The 18,120-nt window shown below is 42.5% G+C and overlaps 2 protein-coding genes across 6 annotated transcripts in view; one reads left to right on the top strand and one right to left on the bottom strand.

The window, feature by feature from the left end:
* Positions 1-14,600, top strand: part of TTC1 (tetratricopeptide repeat domain 1) — a 60,532-nt gene extending 45,932 nt beyond the window's left edge. For all 3 annotated transcript variants that reach the window (XM_053566176.1, XM_053566177.1, XM_053566175.1), the window contains exon 8: positions 13,972-14,600. In XM_053566176.1, coding sequence (XP_053422151.1) covers positions 13,972-14,105 — 134 coding nt within the window. In that variant the 3' untranslated portion in view covers positions 14,106-14,600. The remainder of the gene's footprint in view (positions 1-13,971) is intronic.
* The window catches only part of PWWP2A (PWWP domain containing 2A), a 75,690-nt gene continuing 59,360 nt past the window's right edge, over positions 1,791-18,120 (bottom strand). Inside the window, exons 4-5 of one of the 3 annotated variants that reach the window (XM_053566167.1) lie at positions 13,018-13,079; positions 1,791-9,107 (exon numbers count right to left, since the gene is read on the bottom strand). Coding sequence is in view for 2 of the 3 variants with exons in the window: in XM_053566170.1 (XP_053422145.1) it covers positions 13,027-13,079 (53 nt within the window). In the remaining variant the exon portion in view is untranslated. Of the gene's footprint in view, positions 9,108-12,911; positions 13,080-18,120 lie in introns of all 3 variants that reach the window. The other 2 variants (XM_053566170.1, XM_053566171.1) reach the window with 2 other exon arrangements.

The raw sequence follows: 18,120 nt of genomic DNA on the forward strand, positions 1-18,120 counted from the left end.
TTTGCATTTCTCTGATAATTAATGATGTTGAGCATTTTTTCATATACCTTTTGGCCATTCGAATGTCTTTTTTTTTTTTTTTTGCAGTAACAGAAGAGCATCCTCTTTATTTTACTATCTATATACTTTAGTAAGTTGAAAATCAGTGTCTTCAAACTTTTTTCTTTTGACCAAAAGGAAAACAACATATTTAATATTAACTATGCACAGAAGAAACTAGGCAAATAGAAAGTATAGTAAATTAGGACCAGGAACTGAGTTGTTACTTCTTAACATTGGCAATGGGACAATATATACTAGCTAAGAAACGGAATCCTGAAATGAAACATAGTTGATGAGTATATTATTCTCCCCCAGACCCCGCCCCCCACTCTCAAACATGATGCCAAGAATTATTTTTACAATCTTCATTTCTAATTGTGGGAAATAAGGGGAACTACATACGTCTTTTGGGAGAGATACAATAATTTCCAGAAGCACTAGCCTCAGGTAAGACCTGACTACTTTCCTGGAAAGTGATGTAGGGTAAATAGGGTAAAGAGCCAGAGAATAAGGTACAGAGTAAAACCAGGAAACACAAGGGGTACATTTTTCAAGACCATAACCCCTGATAGGTACTGGTTGCTCCAGTCCATCCTTCAGTAGTCTGTATAGATAAGATCTTGAAGATATTCTATCTGGAAGTGGTCCGTGCTTCACTCCTGTTGGCTAAGCCCATCTGCCTCTTGATGGTAGAGAGTCTGCAGGACTGGTAGCTAGAAACCAGGACTCTAATGTAGTTCTGCTGTCCCTCTGACCTATAGATAAGCTGTGAGTTGAAGCTGGTGAAGGGGTTTCAGTGTAAGAGTCTCTGGGAGTGTTCCTTCCCTGCAGGCTTCTGCCTCCTTGTCCCAAGTTACCAAAGCCAGTCATTCTATAGGGAATAGACTCTGCTGGGGAGGCTCGACTGACCACTTGGCTGTTACACTGAGAACTGGGTCATGGGGTGACTGCTTCCTTGGTACCAACTTGGAGATTCCTTCCTTACCGAAATCATCCAATTCTCCTCATCTGAATGTCTTCTTTTGAGATGTGTCTGTTCAGGTCTTTTGCCTGTTTTTAAATTGCGTTATTCAGTGTTGCTATTCAGTTGTTTTGAGTTCCTTAATAAGCTCATTATTAATCCCTTGTTGGATGGATAGTTTGCAGAAATTTCCTCCCATTCTATAGGTTGTCTCTTTTTTTTGTTTCCTTTACTATGCAGAAGCATTTTAGCTTGATGTGATCTCATTTGTCCACTTTTGCTTTGGTTGCCTGTGCTTTTGAGGTCTTATCCAAAAAATCCTTTTTTTTTTTTTTTTTTTTTTGAGATAGAATCTCACTTTCTTGCCCTCAGTAGAGTGCTATGGCGTCATAGTTCACAGCCTCCCAAGTAGCAGGGACTACAGGTGCCCACCACAACACCCAGCTATATCCAAAAAACTTTGCCCTGACCAATGTCTTGTAGTATTTTCTCCAGTGTTTCCTTTTAGCAGTTTCATGGTTTGGGGGTCTTTTCATTGAAATCTTTAATCCATTTTTGAGTTGATTATTTTTTGTATATAGTGAGAGATAGAAATCTAGTTTCATTCTCTTGCATGTGGATATCCAGTTCTTCTAATACCACTTATTAAGGAAACTATCCTTTCCCCATGTATGTTCTTGGCACCTTTGTTGAAAATGAATTAGCTATAAGTGTATGGATTTATTTCTGGGTTCTCTATTCTGTTTTATTGGTCTATATGCCTTATTTTAATGCCAGTACCATGCTGTTTTGTTTACTAAAGATTTTTTTTTTCAGCAACTAAATTCCTTATCTGATTTTTTTTTCTTTGAGACAGAATCTCAAGCTGTCACCCTGAGTAGAGTGCCATGGCCTAACGGCTCACAGCAACCGCCAGCTCTTGGGCTTAAGCAATTTTCTTGCCTTAGCCTCCCAAATAGCTGGGACTACAGGTGCCCACCACAACGCCCAGCTATTTTTAGGTTGTAGTTGTCATTGTTGTTTGGCAGCCCCGGGCTGGATTCGAACCTACCAGCTCTGGTGTATGCTTGAGCTACAGGCGCCGAACCTACTATAGATTTATATAATGTAATTTGTTGGGTTTGTGTGTGTGTGTGTTTGGTTTTTTTTTGCAGTTTTTGGCTGGGGCTGGGTTTGAACCCACCACCTCCGGCATATGGGGCTGACGCCCTACCCTTTGAGCTACAGGCGCCACCAGCGTGTGTGTTTTTTTAAACAGGAATGGGATCTTGCTTTGTCACCCAGGCTGAAGTACAATAACCCGATCATAGTTTAGTGCAGTCTAGAACTCCTGAGCTCAAGTAGTCCTCCCACCTCAGCCTCCAGAGGAGAGTGCTGAGACCATGCCCAGCTAGTTTTCTTTATTACTATTTTAGAGACAGAGGTGTTGCTATGTTGCCCAGGCTGTTCTCAACTCCTGGCCTCTTTTTCTGTGAAGAATGTTATTGGTATTCGATCCCTTTGGTTAATACAAAATGAGTTTTTATCTAGATGTGTTCACTGTTCTTTGTGACTTTTTTCCCGTCACTTGATTTCCTTTTTATGAGAAAGAACTGTCTACCCTACTTGTTGGAGAAAAAAAAAAATTCTAATTGCAATTATTAATGGGCAGAACAATATTTGCTCTTCCCTCCCTAGCCTGACATTTATAAATACTAGCTTAGAACAGGAGACCTAGGTGGCTGTTAGTGGTGGTGGCACAGTTCTTACAGATCAGAGAAGATGATCATGATAGCTTCAAGATAATGAGGAAAGCGGCCAGCAACTGGAGTGTTTCCTTTTGTCCTTTTCTCTGAGATGATTAGCTTCACAGCCATACTAATCAAGGAATATATGGCTTAAAAGGACTTAAGGGTATTGTTAAGGTGTGATAAGAGAGGCCCTGGGTATAGCACCCTAGGAAGTTTGGAGGCTTTTTGAGCAACCATTGGTACTGTCAATCTACACTCTATTGTTTGCTTTTGTTCTAATATAATGACTTCCCAGTTTTTTAAACAGTATTTTTCTTTGAGGAAAAATAAATCTTCCATGAAACTACAATATACAAAAAAAGAAGTGTTTTATTTATTTAAATTTGTAAATTCAAACATACAATACAGTATTTATAATCAGAATAGTTGGGTGAGTTTCAGGAATGTAAAGATTTGAAGTCAGAGGGCCAGTGGAGTGGCTCACACCTGTGATCCTAGCACTTTGGGAGGCTGAGGCAGGTGGATTGCCTGAGCTCAGAAGTTTGAGACCAGCCTGAGCAAGAGCAAGACCTCAACTCTGAAAAATAGCTGGGCAGGCACCTTTAGTCCCAGCTACTTGGAAGGCTCAGGCAAAGGGATCACTTGAGCCTCAAGAGTTTGAGGTTGCTATGAGCCATGATGCCATGGCACTCTACCCAGGGTGACAAAGTGAGACTCTGTCTCAAAAAAAAAAAAAAAAAAAAAAGATTTGAAGTCAGAGGGTTTTGGATGGCTATTGGCACAGTTTTCATGAATATATGTATCTATTTTTTTTCAATTTTACTATATTAAATTTTTTTGTCACATATATAGGCAAATAGTAAAAACAAACAAACAAAAAAAATATGTGAACTACAACTGATGAGACACTTTCAGCGTCCCCGAAGCTCCTGTGCTCAACTGTAGGGTATTGAGGACAAATCCCTAGTGTCACTGTTCTGCACTCAGGAATGTTCTAAGGGTGTGGCTGTGTAAGCTGGGAAGTGTCTTCCTGGGGGTTGCTTCTCCACACAGGAGCTGGTGACATGAGTCATTCTTGGCAGCTACACTGGGAGGGTAAGAGGCCAAATGACAATGCTAACATAGGTCTCTGAACAAGCTGTGATTCCAAATAGAAAAGAATGAAAGGCATCTATTATCTTCACTTGAAAATTGTTTTATCCTGTATTCTGGGCTAGCCAAGAAATTTTTCAAACACATAGAATTGCTAACAATATGTATGTATTATACAGAGGATATCAAAAGAATGTATACACATTTTTAAAAAGGAAAAAACTGTATTAAATATGTAATACTCAAGTCACATGATTTCGGCAGTTACAAGAGGTGCTCAGCATGACTTGAATAGTATCCAACCGCAAACTCTTGGGCTTAAGCGATTCTCTTGCCTCAGCCTCCTGAGTAGCTGGGACTACAGGCACCCGCCACAACACCCAGCTATTTTTTTGTTGTAGTTGTCATTTTTGTTTAGCAGGCCTGGGCTGGGTTTGAACTCGCCAGCCCTGGTGTATGTGGCTTGCACCCTAACTGCTGAGCTATGGGCGCTGAACTAGTATCCATCTTTTGTTATCAGAATTATGTTGAGTGTTACAATTTTAGTATTGTTTTCCTTTCTTAAAATACGTGTACATTTTTGGGGGCACCCTCTGCCTGTTACTGTTCTCCTGTCATCTCATTTTATTGATAGCAGGTGAAGTCATCTACTTTCTCTAAAAAGTAACATAGTGTACATGGGTTGCTTGTCATATGAAACTGGAAAGCCATACCCAGGCAGCTTTATGCCTCTAATCACTAGAGATGAGTGTTACAATAAGTTGGGGGGGTTGTTTTGTTTTTGTTTTTGTTTTTTGTAGAGACAGAGTTTCACTTTATTGCCCTCAGTAGAGTGCCATGGCGTCACACAGCTCACAGCAACCTCCAACTCCCAGGCTTAAGCAATTCTCTTGCCTCAGCCTCCCAAGTAGCTGGGACTACAGGCGCCCACCACAATACCCAGCTATTTTTTTGTTGCAGTTTGGCCGGTGCTGGGTTTGAACGTGCCACCCTCGGTATATGGGGCTGGCACCCTACCCACTCAGCCACAGGCACCACCCCACAATAAGTTTTTTAATATAAGCTTATCATCAAGATTCCAGTCACCAGCTGCAAAAGCAGGTTCTTTTTTTGAGGCTGGATCTCAAATATGGTACCCAGATAATCATTGCCTGAGAACTGGTCAAAAATGCATGATTTGGATGGTGCCTGTGGCTCAGTGAGTATGGTGCCAGCCCCATATACCGAGGGTGCCATGTTCGAAATCAGCCAAACTGCAACAAAAAAATAGCTGGGCATTGTGGTGGGTGCCTATAGTCCCAGCTACTCGGGAGGCTGAGACAAGAGAATCACCTAAGCCCAAGAGCTGGAAGTTGCTATGAGCTGTGACACCACAGCACTCTACCGAGGGTGACAAAGTAAGACTCTGTCTCTAAAAAAAAATGCATGATTTGGGGCCCCACCCCAGACCCATTCAATCAGAAATTGAGGATGAGGCCCAGCAATCTAAGTTTTAACAACCCACAAGTGTTTCTGATGCACACTGAGTGATCACGTGGGATGTGACTGATGAATGAAGGAGTGAGTATGGAGTATGCTTAGGTGAGGAGCTGAAGGCTGGAGAAGAGCATGGCCACACCAGTGACACGGCTAGGAGGGGTGTCCAGCGCTGCTCTGAGAGACACCTTCTGAGCTGGAGCAGGTATGCCACTAATTTTATCCCTCTTTGTGCTGTAGCTGCAGCAAAGAAAAAGGAGAATGCAAACAATTCTGAATGTACACTCTTTCAGTTCACTACACTTCATGTCTCAGGCAGCTCTCTGTGCATGTGGACAAGTTGCCACTGTAGGTCATCACCATTCACTGAATGTGCAGAGGCTGCCAAGCTTCCTTTGCCCAAGGTCCTGAGTAGGGAGTATGATCCAATAGCCTATGTTCCAGCCATTCCATGAAATGTTCTTTCTCCCTTAACTGAGAGCCACCACGTCCCTGCCCCCACCTTGAAGACCTGGAGCAGCAACTTGAAACACTTTTATTCCCCCAAAGAAACCACAGACACAAGGACAAGGCATTGCCCCAGTAATCCTACCTTCCTTTCGCTAGCACCTGCTTCTGCCTCCCTGCTCTGGCCACTCTAGCACACGTGTGGGCCTTCTTCATATTCCAGCCCAGGTTTTCTATTCATACCATCCCTTCTTTCCACTTTCTTGGAACATATTCTTGGCTTCCTGATTTCTCAATTCACTCAGTTATGCGCTCTTGGTCACTAACAATCTGACAAGGACACATTTGTGAACTGAATTTAGAGTACCATCTTGTATGAGTGCCATGTAAAGATGACATATGGAGATAGAAATTAAATTACTAGCTGTTGTCATTAATGGATCCAGCACATTGTCTGGCTGGACCTGTGCAATGCATGCTTCTCTGCTCTGCAAGTAGTAGAGGGTCCTGGAAACAGCTCCCTTGCTGAGGCTCAAAAAAGACTGAAAAAACTGCTAAAGCCATACAATTCATGGCTTTACAAATCCAGATCATGGGTAGTTTTACAAATCCAGGATCATGGGTGGCGCCTGTAGCTCAGTGAGTAGGGCAATGGCCCCATATACTGAGGGTGGCGGGTTCAAACCCAGCCCTGTCCAAACTGCAACAGAAAATAGCCGGGCATTGCGGCGGGCACCTGCAGTCCCAGCTACTCGGGAGGCTGAGGCAAGAGAATCGCCTAAGCCCAGGAGTTGGAGGTTGCTATGAGTTGTGACACCGTGGCACTCTACCAAAGGCGACAAAGTGAGACTCTGTCTCAAAAAAAAAAAAAAAAATCCAGGATCATGTATATATAGTCTCATGCTGTTCTACCTAATATTTATCATTACAGACTGTATACTTATAATATTTTGCACTCTGGCAGGAGGATAGCTCTAAACTAATTCCTTGTGATGATGGTGATTGTTCCCTCAGGAGGGAACATCAGATTTCCGGGGCTTTTCGCTCCCTAGTTGCTGCTCCTTAGGTGCCTACTTCTGTAACCATTCTCAGTAAGGCTTATTTCAGCCCCTACGTTCATCTAAGAGCTAGTACAGGCATACTTCAGAGATACAGCATAGATCTGGTTCCATACCATTGCAATAAAGCAAGTCCATGAATTTTTTGGTTTCTTGTTGCATATAAAAGTTATGTTTATCCCACCAATCCCCCTCCCTGCGGTGCATCTTACAAGGGTATATGTGAAACTTAGTAAATGTGGAATGTAAATGTCTTAGCACAATAACTAAGAAAATGCCAGGAAGGCTATGTTAACCAGTGTGATGAAAATCTGTCAAACGGTCTATGAAACTAGTGTATGGTGCCCCATGATCACATTAATGTACACAGCTATGATTTAATAAAAAATAAAATAAAAATAAAAGTTATGTTTACACTATATTGTGGGCTATTAAGTATATAATAGCATTATGTATGAAAAAACAACGGACATCTTTTAAAAACACTTCATTGGTAAAAAATGCTGACGATTGGGCCAGGCATGGTGGCTCACGCCTGTAATCCTAGCATTCTGGGAGGCCGAGGCGAGTGGATTGCTTGAGCTTGTGAGTTTGAGACCAGCCTAAGCAAAAGCAAAACCCCGTCTCTACTAAAAATAGAAAAACTGAGGCAAGAGGATCGCTTGAGCTCACGAGTTGGAGGTTGCTGTGAGCTGTAACACCACGGCACTCTACCCAGGACGAAAGAAAAAAAATGCTGACAATCTGAGCATTCAGTGAGTCATAATCTTTTTGCTGGTGGAAGGTCTTACTTCCATGTGGATGGCTACTCAGGGTGATTATGACTAATAAGGGAGGTGGTTCTGAAGGTTGGGGTGGCTGTGGCAGTTTCTTTTAAAATAAGGCAAGTCTGCTACTTCAATTGACTCTTCCATTCATGAAAGACTTCTCTGTAGCATGCAATGCTGTTTGATAGCATTTTACCCATAGTAGAACTTCCTTCAAAATCGGCATCACTTTTCACAAACCCTGCCACTGCTTTACCAACTAAGTTTACATGATACTCTAAATCCTTTGTTGTCATTTCAACAATGTCCACAGCATCTTCACAAGGACGAATGTCCAGCTCAAGAAACCACTTTATTTGCTCATTCATAAGAAGCAACTCTTTGCTGTTCAAGTCTGATCCTGAGATTGCAGCAATTCAGTCACACCTTCAGTCTCCACTTCTAATTCTAGTTCTCTTGCTACTTCCACAACATCTGCAGTGACTTCCTCCAATGAAGTCATGAACCCCTCAGAGTCATCCATGAGGGTTGGAATCAACTTCTTTCAAACTCCCGTTGACATTTTGACCTCCTCCCATGAATCATGAATCTTATTAATAATACTTGAAATGGTGAATCGTTTCCAGAAGCTTAGCTTTTCTTTTCTTTCTTTCTTTTTTTTTGAGACAGAGCCTCAGGCTGTCATCCTGGGTAGAGTGCGGTGGCATCAGAGCTTAGAGCAACCTCAAACTCCTGGGCTCAAGCGATTCTCCTGCCTCTGTCTCCCAAGTAGCTGGGACCACAGGTGCCCGCCACAACGCCCAGCTATTTTTTGGTTGCAGCCGTCATTGTTGTTTGGCGGGTCCAGGCTGGATTCGAACCCACCAGCTCAGGTGTATGTGGCTGGCGCCTTAGCCACTTGAGCCACAGGTGCTGAGCCTGTTTCATCTATATTAAATGGCTGTTGTTTAGTGTAGCCACCTTCATCAATTATCTTAGCTAGATCTTCCAGATAACTTGCTGCAGTTTCTCCACCAGCACTTGCTGCTTCACCTTGTACTTTTATGTTATAGAGGTGCTTTTTTCCTTAAAACCTCATGAGCCAGCCTCTGCTGGCTTCCAGTTTTTCTTCCTCAGCTTCCTCATCTCTCTCAGCCTTCATAAAATTGAAAAGACTTAGGGCCTTTCTCTGGATTAGGCTTTGGCTTAAGGAAATATGTAGTTGGTTTAATCTTCTACCCGGACCACTGAAACTTTTTCCATATCAGCAATAAGGCTGTTTTCCTTTCTCATCCTTTGTGTGTTCACTGGAGTAGCACGTTTAATTCCTTTCAAGAACTTTTCCTTTGCATTTACAACTTGGCTAAATAGTACAAGAGGCATAGCTTTCAGCTCATCTTGACTTTCAACATGCCTTCCTCACTAAACTTAATCATTTCTAGCTTTTGATTTAAGGCGAGAAACATGTGGCTCTTCCTTTCACTTGAACACTTAGAGACCAATGTAGGGTTATTAACCGGCCTAATTTCAGTATTGTGTCTCAGAATAGGATGTCCTGAGGAAAAGGAGAGAGACAAGAGAATGGTCAGTTAGTGGAGCAGTTAGGAGTACACACAATTAATGGTTAAGTTCACTGTCTTACATGAGCACAGTTTGTGGCACCCCAAAACAATTATAAAAGTAACATCAGAGATCACTGACCACACATCACCCTAACAGATACAATAATAATGAAAATGTTGGACATATTGCAAGAATTACCAAAATGTAACACAGAGGCATGAAGTGAGTACATGTCATGGGAGGAAGGCCCTGTAGACTTGCCCACTGCAGGGTTCACAGACCTTTAATTTGTAAAAACACAGTATCTATAAGGCACAACAAAGCAAAGTACAATCAATGGGGTATGCCTGTGTAAGAATTCAATTTGGGTGTGAACTGTATCTTTTCTGTGCTATTTCTCAATTTGCCTTTAGCTCAAGTAAAAGCAAGAATTAGCTTCATGGCTTGGTTTCCTGCCCCATAAGAAGAAATATAGTACTAGGATTCAATTGTATGCAATTTGATTCTCCAAAATAGAGGAGAAAGTCCCAAAGGAGCTATTCCATTGTACCCAAACCCCTGTGTTCTTAAGGAGATGAAAACATACAGCATTCTTAGTTATCAGCACAAGTCATCTATTGGGCTACTGTGATACATTGTTGTTTGGAGGCAGAGAAATTATTATTTATCAACTGGATCCAGTGGCCAGCTTTGACTCTAGTCCTAAACATTCTTGCACAAGCAATGTTGGACTGTCCTCTTTGCTGTGAGATCCCATCTAATAGATGAGACCCTAATGGTTAGGGACATGTTGACACATTCAGGCTGAGTAAAGGTACCAGATGCGCTAAAAGTGGAAACAAGGAAACCTAACTGATTACTACCCAGATAGGGTAGGCATAGAATTTGGCAGCAAGTGCAAAGTGTGGCATATAGGCTAGTTTGGCAAGTGACCAAAAGGTATTTTGGATACAGAGAAGTTGCTTTCGTCTCTGTAACCCAAGCTGACTGTAAACAGGGCTCAGGAAAATGTGTGAGTGTATGTATACTCAGGAGCATGAGCTCTACTGAAGGCTGCTGTTTCTCTACCACCATCGTAAACTGCAAAGGTGAATTTTTCAGATACCTAGAACTGGTGATTCTACCATACTATTCTGTTCTGTTCTTTATGTTCCCACTGACCAGACTCTGGTATCAGAGCATGTTTACCCAGCATCAAAGATATTCAAATGCATCTTCGGTGACTAAATGGCCTCTCTCCTATAATGTTGTACTAACTCTCCCTTAGAACCACCCACAGGCTCTCCCCTTCTGGTTCATTCTTCACTTTGCCACAGGATTATTAACCCTGAAGGTTCAGTTCTCAAGCCATGAATGGCTTCCTGTGGTGCAGGGGACACCCTCCTGCCCACCTGACAACCTGTTGGACACGCGGCTCACCCTCGCTGACCTCCCTCTGTTCTTTTGCTCAAGCTGTTTTTGCCTGCACTGACCACTGCCTCCATCCCAGATGGCTGTCCTACCTGCCCTTTGGTGCCTGGTTCAAGTGCAAACCCTTCCACAAAGATGAGCTGAATCTCTTCATCTTTCCTTCCCTCTCTTGTCCCTTCTTCTCTTCCTGCCCAAGCTGAGAGGAATCTTCCTCTTACTATTTTCATAGCATTTTATTTCAGTTGCATATAAACTTGCTTTTGTGGGTATATCTTATCTTTCCTATCAAATTCTAAGCTTTTTTGTGTGTATAGACCATGTCTTGTATGTCTGTATCCCCAGCACACATGGCAAGATGCCACACTTACTTAATACATGTTGATTGAATTAATTCCAGTGGAGACTATTTAATAATGTATCATTATTAGGTGTCTAATACCTGAGAGGTACTTTATATATGTTGTCTCATTTAGCAAGCAGAACCTCTTCTGTTCTGTTCTGGAAGTGATAGTTGGTCAAACTACTATAGAATGTTACAAAGGTAGAGATAACTAGAATAGAAAGAAAAAGAATACCATATGTGTTAGGTTGGGTCCTTCAAAAAACGGAAGCTAAGATAGGAGTAACAGTGAAGAGGTTTATTGAGGGAAACACCTGCAAGGGAAAGTGGGGCGGGAGAAGGAGGATGCTGGCAGAGCCGACCCTGAAGAAGCAGAAGGGGATAGTGGACAGGAAAAGTCTTCTATGGTGTGGTGCTAAGATAGTCTTGGCAAAGCCATTAGGGAGCCAGTGTTGCCCATCAGAGGAGTGCCTGGCCTATCCCCGCCATGCCTAGGCATTGTCTATAGCAGCCTATGTAAAGCTCAGCCTCAGTACAAACGTGCTGATGGATTTTGGAGTACAGCCACTATGTCCCCTGGCTCTAGAAAAGCCGGTTTCATGACTGCCACACCATAGAATCAACAAGATGAAAGTGTTGTACAGGTGTCACTCAAAGGTGGCAGACAGGTCCTTTAGCCAGTAAGGGCAAAGTGACAGCCTAGAGAGAGAATACTCCCTCTCACCGAAAGTTTGAATATTTGCTGTCTTAGCTTAGAATGGTCTTTCTGCACTAGAGGAAACTCTTCCTTTAGAGCAGACCAGCCTAAAGCTGAGGCATTGCTGCCTGAAGCATGGTGGCATGCAGTCATCCTGGACCTGCTGCCCCTGTTCAGACCACTGTAGTGTGTGGCCTTTGCAAGGTCAGAGAGCACCTCTGGGCACACCTCAGTCTATTTAGCCTATTCTCCCACTAGACTGTGAGCATCACAAAAGCTGGAAACTACTTTTATTATCTAGATCTTGTTGCCTACGTGGTAGACGCCAAGTAAAATATTCGGTTTGTACTTTACGCTGTTTTTCTTGCACTGGAGGCTTCCAGTGATCCCTCCATCCAGGCAGTGGCCCATGGCTCAGTCAGCACTCAAACAGAGACTTCTCCAAAATGGAGCTTCCTCTTGATGACAGTCTGATGTGAGCGACTCTTAACACATTCTCACTTCACTCACTCCATGTCCCAAGAGCCAAGGATTGTCCCAGTAACAACATTTTTTTGGACTTCTTTAAATAGTTTAAATAGTTTTTTTTTCTCTCTGTCCTCTTTTCCCAGCCCCAAGACAAACTACCAAAGTTCTGGGTCAGTATTGCCAACTCAAGTTTTCCTGCAGAAGCCCTGTTTTGTCTTTGCATATGTGACGCCTGCACATCTGTCTGCCTGTACGCTAGGCCTCTCTGTGCTGCTAATGTGTGCAGGCACCCACAGCTTCTGCCAGTGATTCTCCTAAAGGAGCAGCACTGAGCATGTGTGTCCCAGGTTTTAAGTTTAGGGAGCCTGTCTGCGAAGTGGTCATCCTGAGTTCTGGGAGCTTTCTCTATAGTGTTTTCTGCAAGAATAGGTTGGCCTTTCTCCAAACATAGTAAGCTTCTATGGGCTAGATCTTAAGACAGACTAAAAGTTGTCACCATGAGTATTAATAATAGGAAGGCCTTTACATTATAAAGGCCACAACCAGATGCAGTGGCTCAACCCTGTAATCCTAGCACTTTGGGAGGCTGAGACAGCCTGGACCACATAGTGATCCAGACACTGTCTCTAAAATATTATACATATATATATATATAATTTTAATTTTAATGGTTATGAAATATATATATAAACCAGGCATGGTGATGTGCATGTGAAGTCTACCAAGCCCAGGAATGTGAGGCTCCAGCAAGCTTATGATCACACTACTACACTTCAGCCTCAGTGACAAAGCAAGACTTCCATCTCTAAAAATTAAATAAATAAAGTATTTTTTTAATCTTCAATAAAATGTGAAGGCCATGTAATCTTTAAGTTCTTTACCTGTACTTTAAGGTAGGAGGCCACCTTAGAATAAAGCCATTTTTGTCACTTTAACTCAACGTGACAAAAGTTGCTAACAAGTAGTAAGGTGGGAAGGAGCCTGTACCTCTCATGATTAGGAGTTTCTCTTCCCGTCTACCCTCATTCTCATTTCCACTGGAAGCAGACCTGCAAGAAAAATTAAAGCAGTTTAGAAAGGGTTGAAGCTTTTTATTCACCTACCCGAGATTTTCCAGAGTACTCCTAATTTCAGATATTTCATCCCTTTGCCCTATAAATCCCTGAAAATCTCTGAAATGCCCTGGGAATAAAAATTTTTGATACACAAACTTAATGGTCATCTTGTATCTAAAAGGGCACAAGAACCCTTAGTATATAGCATGTGTTTTGATTTTGACTTTAGGACTTGAGAATTGCCCAAGTGATTAATAAGTAAAACCTGAAACTTGGAAGGAGGAGACTGGACTGTTGAGGTTTACAGTGCTTTGCACTAATGAACAAGAACCCGTTTCCCAAGAAATGTTAAGTTTGCTTAGAAAAGCAGGAGGCCCTTAAGTGTAAATCCAGGCTTAGAAGAAATGTGCCAAGTTAAATTAAATTTAGCAAATGGCTGCTGCTGTTTTAGAACAGACGTGTGGAAAGGCCCTCTGCCTTCACTGCCTGCAGACCAGGCTTGGCAGCTGTGAGGACCCCCACAGGGAGCAGTGGTTGATTTTTGCAGCACTAGTCCCAGGAACCTGTGTCCTTCAATAGTCCTGGCCAGTTTAGACAGAGGGCTTTGATCTCCCAGAGGGAGCCAGTCCTCCTGGCTCCTTCCCTCCCTCTCATCTCTGCTGGCACATGCTGGAGGGTGGAGGGGGTGCCATTGAAGTGACTGCACTGCTGAGTGGAGTTGGGGGTCTGGATTCTCCTGGAAGGTTTCATCTTACTAAAGATAGGCATTTCTTTAAGTGCAGAGATACTTTTTACGTTTTGTAATTGGTAAGATAATAAGGCAAGATCAATTAGTGTTTTTCTGCTTCCGTTCTTATTCATTTGAGTTTTTGCTTTTACATTGCAGGTAAACTAAAAGATCTTGGGAACTTGGTTCTCCGACCATTTGGGCTCTCCACAGAAAATTTCCAGATCAAACAAGATTCCTCCACTGGCTCCTACTCCATTAATTTTGTTCAAAATCCAAATAATAATAGATAACAAAGATAACAATAGTTTTAAAGGGTGACTTGGAAATTGTGTGTTGGTTGCTGTTAGTAAAGGGAAAGGCCCTGCCAATGTTTAACTTTTAAAAGCATCTTATCTAAAAGAAAGGCTATCCTGTAGAGCCCAGTGCTCCCTTTTCCCTCCTGTTTTACATTCAGGGTGCAATGTACTTCCTGGTGTAATGGGCCCAATTTGATTTCCATTTTAAGTTGGTGTCTGTAGTTTTCCTTTGTTCTGGCTGTCTCTTGTCCAGGAAGAAGCCCTCTTGAGGCTTCTTGAGCCACACACACACAACCCCCCAGAAGCCTCTCCTGAGCTAAGCAAATCTGCTGGTTGGGAGACTGCGCAGTCATGATTGCCGATGACACAGGGTTCTTGCCTGCTATCTCCCTCCCTGTTCACCCACACTAACGAAGCTGATGTGCATGGCCTCCATTTCTTGATTTCCAATCTCCTCTATGGTAATAAAAGCTTTCTGTGATGGTCTGAGCTGGGTTGTAAATTTTGTCCCCCTACAACAGTCTGGCTTTGGGAGTAGTATTGGTTTTAAGTAGGGTTACTGATTCTCAGTTCCACAGATCAGTCCAAGGTTTTAGTTGCCACTTTAAAGATTTATCTTGAAAATATGCTAGAATTCAGGTGGCACCTATAGCTCACTGGGTGGGTCGCTGGCCACATACACTGAGGCTGGCAGGTTTGAACCCAGCCCGGGCCAGGTAAATAACAATGACAACTGCAACAACAACAACAAAAAATAGCCGGCTGCTGTGGCGGGTGCCTGTAGTCCCAGCTACTTGGGAGGCTGAGGCAAGAGAATCATGTAAGTCCAAGAGTTTGAGGTTGCTGTGAGCTTAAGACTCTGTCTCAAAAAAAAAAAGAAAAGATGGTAGCTCAGCGGCTAGGTTGCCAGCCACATACACCAGAGCTGGCGGGTTCAAATCTAACCCGGGCCTGCCAAGCAACAATGACAACTACAACAAAAAAATATCCGGGCATTGTGGTGGACGCCTGTAGTCTCAGCTACTTGGTAGGCTGAGGCAAGAGAATCGCTAAAGTCCAGGAGTTTGAGGTTGTTGTCAGCTATGACGCCACGGCACTATACCCAGGGCAACATAGTGGAACTGTCTCAAAAAAAAAAAAGAATGCTAGAATTCAGAAACACCACCTCACAAGCTGTCTCAGGCCTCACCAGGTTTGAATAGATAATTATGAAATCAGTGTTTTTGACCAAGCATTAATCTTAAGAATTTCAAGTTAAAATTGCTTTGTTCTGGAATGGTAGAATGTGAATCCCAGAACAAAGCCATATTTGTTCAGACTACATGAACCCAGAAGTTTCAAAAATAGACCTTTTTTTTTAGCACTTGATGCTGGTAAAAAGCTTTTAGTTCTGATTAAAGTGTCAAAGGCAGTGACACGCAAATTTCATCTCCGGAACAAATTACACATATGATTGTGTAAGTGATGTGCAGCCATCATACCCCAGTGTTACGGCCTATGCTTTGACCTGTTCCTGAAAGCCTCTTGCAGTATGTCGGTAGACAAGGAGGGGAATGATGTGCAGTATTAAATCTTAGTGATTTTTCAAACCTGTCTCACAGACTGAAACATAATTCTTCATGGAATTTACAAGGGAAAGGGGAAAGAGTGGTTAATTTTGTTTTGCTATCTTTACATTAAATCCAGCATCAAATCTTCCTTAAAAGGTGTGTATAAAAAATCACACAAGTTGTGTGGAAACCTTGGCTGAAAGAATATCAGCTTGGTCATCATCATTACATGCTTCCTGTGCGGCCAGCATTGAACTAGAGCAGTGGTTCTCAAACTTTTTAATCTCAGTACCCCTCACACTCTTGAAAAATACTTAAAGACCATTTCCATTTATGTAGATTCTATCTATTAATATTTACCACATTATGGCTCTGCACCCATAGCACAGTGGTTACAGTGCCAGCCACATGCACCAAGGCTGGTGGGTTCGAGCCCAGCCTAGGCCGGCTAAACAACAGTGACAACTGCAACAAAAAAATATCTGGGCATTATGGCGGGTGCCTGTAGTCCCAGCTACTTGGGAGGCTGAGACAAGAGAATCATTTAAGCCCAAGAAATTGAGGTTGCTGTGATCTGTGACGTTACGGCACTCTACTGAGGCCCACAAAGTGAGACTCTTGTCTTAAAAAAAGAAAAATACTTAAAAATCATTTCCACTTAATGTAGATTCTATTAATATTTATCATATTAGAGGGCGGCGCCTGTGGCTTAGTCAGTAAGGCGCCAGCCCCATATACCGAGGGTGGCAGGTTCAAACCCGGCCCCGGCCAAACTGCAACCAAAAAATAGCCAGGCTTTGTGGCGGGCGCCTGTAGTGCCAGCTACTTGGGAGGCTGAGGCAAGAGAATCGCTTAAGCCCAGGAGTTGGAGGTTGCTGTGAGCTGTGTGAGGCCACGGCACTCTACCAAGGGCCATAAAGTGAGACTCTGTCTCTACAAAAAAATATATATATATATTTATCATGTTAGAAATTAAGATAGGAAATTTTTAAATAGTGTAATCCTTTTAAAAATAAACATTTCATGTTAATATAAATATTTTTATGAAAGAAATCTTCCACATCAAAGACACATTTTGGTGAGAAGAATGACATTTTGCATTTCTGCAAATCTTTAATGCCTGGCTTGATTGATAGAAGGTTCTCACATCTGCCCCTGTACTCACACATCGTATCTTTGGGAAATTCTGTGAGCTCATAGCAAAAAATGAGAGTGAAAAAGATAACTACTTAGTATTATAAATATAGTTTTGAACTTTGTGGACACCTGGAAGGATCTCAGGAAAGAACTTCTAGGGAACCTTGGCTACATTTTGCAAACTGCTTTGTCAGACTGACTTTTGAGCTCAATGGCTGAGACAAAGTAAAATCAGAGCTGAGATTGCAAAGGACTATCTGTGCTCCAAGGAACAGGAAACAGACTTGTCTAGAAGGTCATCGTTAAGAGAAGACACCTGAGGCTACCATGGATACAGAGTGTAGAGCTTTTTGCTTCTTAGGTCTTCCCACTTCTCTCCTTCTCCTCCCCCTTTTCTCCTCCTCTTCCTCTCCACCACACTGAAATCTTACAGATGACAAACAAGGCTGTATTTGCAGAGTGGGCCAAGCAGTACATCTGGAAAGGAAAAGAAGAGCTCTCAGTGCAAGTTTGCTTAAGCCAAGGAGTTTTTTATCTAGGACTGTTACTTCTGGGCTTCCAAAATCTGGGCAAAAAGATAGATTTCAAACATTTTGAAAATGTTTGACCACAGGAAAATCCTTCGACAGTTCAAAGGTAGGAAGTGTGTAAGGAAGAAAGATGGCCTGTATTTGCCTTACTGCTGCTAACCTGTATGATTTTGAAATTCATTGGTGATGCCTTCCTCCCCCTACCAAAAAAAGAAACCCAGCATACCAGAGTTTACTTTCACACTGTGACATTGTATTTTTATTCCAATAGTACTGCAATAGATATAAATAATTTATGTTTTTTTGAGACAGAGTCTCACTTTGTCACTCTCTGTAGAGTGCTGTGGCGTTATAGCTCACAGCATCCTCTTGGGCTCAAGTGATTCTCTTGCATCAGTCTTCCAAGTAGCTGGGACTACAGACACCCACCACAACACCCAGCTATTTTTAGAGACAGCTTCTGGCTCTGACTGGCCTTGAATTCCTGAGCTCAGGTGATCCACCCACCTTGGCCTCCCACAATGCTAGGATTACAGGCATGAGCCACCACACCTGGCCTAGATAGAAATAATTATTAATCTCCTTTTAGAATGGCATTGCAGATTCTTGAGACATACTCTGTAAAATACTATGAGCTATTGCTTCCTATCTGCCTTCATGAATAGGACATAGAATTCTAGAAGGAAAGGGGCCTATTTATGTTCTTAATAGCACTAGCACCTACCATGTTTTTGTTTTTGAGACAGTCTCAACCTGTCACCTGAGTAGAGTGCCATAGCAACATCATAGCTC

The sequence above is a fragment of the Nycticebus coucang genome, chromosome 17, assembly GCF_027406575.1.
Source record: "Nycticebus coucang isolate mNycCou1 chromosome 17, mNycCou1.pri, whole genome shotgun sequence".
NCBI classification, from domain to species: Eukaryota; Metazoa; Chordata; class Mammalia; order Primates; family Lorisidae; genus Nycticebus; species Nycticebus coucang.